At 40.0% G+C, this 4,832-nt stretch overlaps 1 protein-coding gene across 1 annotated transcript in view; it reads left to right on the top strand.

Moving 5' to 3' along the window:
• Positions 1 to 4,617, top strand: part of SRD5A1 (steroid 5 alpha-reductase 1) — a 16,878-nt gene extending 12,261 nt beyond the window's left edge. The window contains exons 4-5 of the mRNA XM_019520994.1: positions 1,430 to 1,580; positions 4,090 to 4,617. Of these exons, the coding sequence (XP_019376539.1) occupies positions 1,430 to 1,580; positions 4,090 to 4,156 (218 nt within the window). The 3' untranslated portion in view covers positions 4,157 to 4,617. The remainder of the gene's footprint in view (positions 1 to 1,429; positions 1,581 to 4,089) is intronic.
• Positions 4,618 to 4,832: the final 215 nt, after the last annotated feature.

Here is a 4,832-nt window from a genome sequence, read left to right on the forward strand (position 1 = left end):
AGCAGAATGAAGATTTTTTTTTTTTTATAGAGCCTAAGCTTCAACTCATTCACCCATGTCTTTCATACTTGGCCAGAAGTTCAAACTGTAGCTGCTGCTGAAGACTGATCTCCATAGCCAGATGTAAGAACTTGTAGAGCTAAAAATGGCCTACAAGGCTAGAACAGGAAGAGAGCACCCAGGAGCAACTAAAAGAGCAATATTACCAGGAAAAAAAAGTATCTTAATTAGTGGAACATCAAGGAGTTGATTGTTAATGCCTTAAGTGAAGAACAAGGAGGCATTAAGTTAGTTGCTCCTCCTACCCTACTTGACTCCATGAACAGATATACTAGTGCTGCTGGAGCAGGAATCAAAGCAGTGTGCCTTCTATTCCAGGCAAAAATCAGCAGTCCCACTTAAGATGTACTAGTCAATTTTGGGGGATTGATTTCTTTTAGGGAAAAGTGTATGTGGGTAAATAAATAGTTTGTCTTGCTAGCTGCTCACTGCAAAATACAAAGCAATTTTTCCAGCTTTTTTTATAAGCTTACATGGTAAATCAGTTTGAGCTGTAAAGCAGTTCAGTCTTTCACATCATTTTTTTTAAATGAGAAATTTTAGTAGCCTGACAAATCTATATAATAAATCAACTGTAACAATGTGATTGATTTCTATAGATCACTTTGGTATTGCTGTGTTTAGTGCCACTGTTTAATAAAATAGATATACACGTTAATATTAGAGGAAAAAACTAGAGCCCTTTCTTCTATATAATACAGGCAGTCCTTGACTTGTTTCAAGTTGCAACATTTCATACTTGCAACAGTTATAAATTGACACTGTTTCAACTTTGTCAGTTTTGACTTACAAAACTTGATCTGATGTAATGCCATGCCAGCAAACAAGTTTGTGTTGCTCATCTCCCTGGAGAACATCTGTACAAACTTGCTTGGACACTTTCTTTAAGAAAGCAGGCAAGACTCCAGAAAAACTTGCTGCCAGGACTGCTGAGAAGACTCCAGCCAAGAGCTCTTCAAAAAGTCCAGCAAAGTCATGTCCAAGAAGTCCTTCCAAATCAAGATGATTGCTATTAACAATACCTACGTTAATGTAGGTATATTACTCATCTATAATTGATTGAGTACAAAATTCTGGGGTATTTCTGGTGAGAACAGGGTATCGGGCCTTGGATCAGGAACCAATCCCCTATTTATAATATTGTTTCTTATGAGAAAATTGGTTCTGAGTTACGTTTCGACTTGAGACGCAGTTTTCGGGAACCAACTGTCTAAGTCCGAGGACTACAATTACCTTAAAGCCTTTTTTCATATTAAGAAAGTTATAGGCAAACTGTCTTGCATAAAGGAGCTAGCTTTCTGCTTACAATAGCAGATATTGCAACTGCTTTTCTACAGTGTGTTAATAAAATAAATGTGTTGTTCCTTAGGAGGGATGTTTGAATATGTAACCGGAGCCAATTTTTTTGGCGAGATCCTCGAGTGGTTTGGATTTGCTCTGGCCTGCTGCACCATTGAAAGTGCTGGTTTTGCTATGTGCACACTCTTCATTCTAGCTTCTCGGGCAAGGCAGCACCATGAGTAAGCTTCCAAGATTACAGAAGTTCTATTTCCTTTTCTAAATCTGTAACTTAAGAAATTATTGGGTATTAAATGGGGATATAGGGGTTTGCATGCATCTGGCCCCTGAGACATTTATTGATTCCGAAATATTCTTTAAGGCTGCTTGCCTTTGCTTTAAAATAAAGAACTTTTTTTCTTTTAAAACTCAGTATACTCCAGTGCCAACCCCAGCACATGCCCAGAAGAGGCAGAGTTAGTTGAACCTGGCTTGCCCGTCTCTATAGATTGGGTGCTTTAGTGGGGCTTTCTGGTGCTTTTATCTAATAGCTGTTTGAATCGGCTCTTAGATAAAACCACCAAAAAGCCCTGCCAAAGCACCTGATCTATACAGGCACCTGTGGAACCAAATTGAAGTAATGTGCTGCTGCTTCCAGTAAACCATGTGGTTTTTTGGTTTCTTTCTGTTTCTCTTTAACATCTGCAAGCACCCCAAGTTAGTAACTCCTAATGGTAAATCCTGGTTACTTGAAACTTGCTTTAGGTAAATTTAACTTGCTTAAGTCATTTTTTGCAGTTAAACACTACTTATTTAAGTAAATGCTAGGAAGGGAGAATTTTTTTCCCATGAAATTTCATTCCTGAGCTATCTAGGTTGGAAGAGCTCATGTAAATTGAACCACCAAATTTTTTACAAAGTGTGTAGTTTTAAAAAAAAAAATCTGATTGTCAAGTTCTCAACTTAAGAGGTATAGAATGAGGTTATGCTTTTATACCTTTCCTTCTCATAAACTGTTGTATAAAATCTTCTGAGGGACTACAGAGAATAATGGGGGGGGGGGAATAATAAAAGCTCCTAACCTAGCAATAGCTAACTCTGAACAATTGGTCAGATTGCTCAAAGTGGATGACGCACTAGGTAACTTGTAAAAGTCACCCCTCTGATTATCTGTTGTGGTCCTGAAATGCTTTTATTAAAAAATTCTCCTATAAATCTTTCCAAATTAGTCTGAGAACAGCTGCTGTTGCAGTAGTACATACACTAAACTGTGTAGTACATGGGTGTTTAGTTACAGCCCATGGAGCCCCATCACCCAGCCTGCAGTGCTGCCTGTGGGTCTCTGACCAGTCTGCCATGTACAGCACCCTCCAGCACCAGCACCACATGCTGAATATGGTGCGCAGAGCCTGTATGGCATGGGCTGCATGTGATGGAGCCTGTCTGGGATGTGCACTGCATACAGCACATGTGTTGCCTTCCCTCTGGTGGGCCTGTCTAGGGCATGCACTGCATGGGGCAACCATACCAGACTAGCCCTGCACACTGGATCTATTTGGGGCCAGTCCAGGTTTAGGCCCATGCAGTGGCCCCATGTGCTAGACCTAGTGTGCAGGGCTGCTCTGGTATGGGTGTCACACATAGCATGCATCTCAGACACCCCCTGTGCCATGTCCTGGGCTAGTGCATGGTGCATGCAGCACCCATGCTGGAGCAGCCCTACAGGCTGGGTCTGACACGCAGGGGCAGTCTGTAGTCCCAGTCCAGCATACTGGACAACCCCTGCATTCCTTCATCTCACCCCTCTGACACCCAATAACTTGCTCAAGGAAAGGATTCTTCATTTTCCTTTGATATCAAGCTTTTGACACCTTTTCTTTGATACCAAAGGAGAATGCACAATCCTTGCCAATTCCTATTTGCAAGTTAAGTTTACCTACAGAAACTAGTGAGAATTGAATAGACTGGGGGGGGGGAAAAAAAGAACTTTCTCCATTTGCCATTGGTAAATTGTTGTAGAGGGTGGAGAATGCTAGGCAAAACCTCTTCTAGGAAGACTAGAGTATGAACTTGGAACACTTGGCATTCCTTGGCATAAAATCAGTTTCTCTGTTGCTTTTTTGGGGTTAGTTATGCTTTGGTCATGCAGTCAGGTTGCTAATGTCAACCCCACAGCTACCTGTGAAGATCCCAGATTGAGAGAGTTCTCCTGTGTTTCCCATATTTTTTTTATATAAACTTGGTTATGGTATTCTAAATAAACCTAGCAAATAGGATCTAACAATCTAAACTAGCTACCAGCATTCTAATCTGATCTTAAGTTTTTCCTTACCCGAATAAAAACTTGCTTCAATTGGCAAGTGTGCCTTCATACCATATTCCATAGCTTCCATTTTACATCATCACAATGCTCAGCTGCCATTGTTACTTTTTTTTATGATTCCTGGTCCATTCTTTGCACTGGCTTCACAAATAGAATGCCTGTTAGTTTTGATTTCTAAATAATTGGTAGCAGTAGGTTGGTTTTAATTTTTGCAGCCAGCTCTCTGCCCCTTTTTATGAGGATGCATGTGCTAACTTTAAAATAGCTTGACATGCAGAGTAAGGCTAGGAGATTAATTTTATAGTTTTAAAGCAATTAAAGTATGGATTAAATGTTTCTCTGTTGGAAGCTTCCTACAATAGACTGTCTTCTCTTGTAATGCTTTGAAGATGTAATATTAACTAGGTTGGTTTGTATTTTTTTTGCAGGTGGTACTTGGAAAAATTTGAAGACTACCCCAAATCCAGGAAAATTGTAATTCCTTTTCTGTATTGAGCTGTGCCTCGTATCCACCTAGCTTTGAATGATGGTGACTGCTGTTCTGAAAGTGTTCAGTTCCTAGTCGGTACATCACAAGTGTCATCCAGATGGATTTCTTTGAATACTAGTATATAAAGGCTGCATTTTATGCTACTTTTGGCTTCCTAATGGGTAAAATACAGCTGAGTGGCAAGGAGGTGACATGAGAAAAGACAGCCCCAGTTTTCCTGGAAACAGCACAGTGCAATAAATAATATGGCAAGAGCATCCTGATCCTTGTCATTGGAACTAGCTTACTACAATGGTGCCCATCTCTCTCGTCTTTCTACCTGCTGGTTCAGCTTTAGTTAAGTATGCTACTTCCAGAATGCCAGGATGAGCTACTTGCATTGCACTGTTTGGATGCAGTATTCATGCATTAGGCAGCCATACAACAATAGACTTTTGTTCAGAATTATGGCTACCCTGTAGACCAATAACAATAGTGAAGATGCTACTCAGACTTCTTTCATGCATAGCTGTGCAAGATGGACATAATAAACCAATATAAAGCTGCTTGTGCTACCTATATCAATATTGGTTATGAAAAATGGATTAAGATTTATATATCTGCTTTTATGCATGTGGGAGTGTTATCTCATGCTACTTAGTGGGTGGGTTCCCACTAACCTTTATAAGAGATGTTACTTTA

The sequence above is a fragment of the Gavialis gangeticus genome, unplaced genomic scaffold (genome assembly GCF_001723915.1).
Source record: "Gavialis gangeticus isolate Ggan-Ray unplaced genomic scaffold, GavGan_comp1, whole genome shotgun sequence".
In the NCBI taxonomy this organism is placed as follows: domain Eukaryota; kingdom Metazoa; phylum Chordata; order Crocodylia; family Gavialidae; genus Gavialis; species Gavialis gangeticus.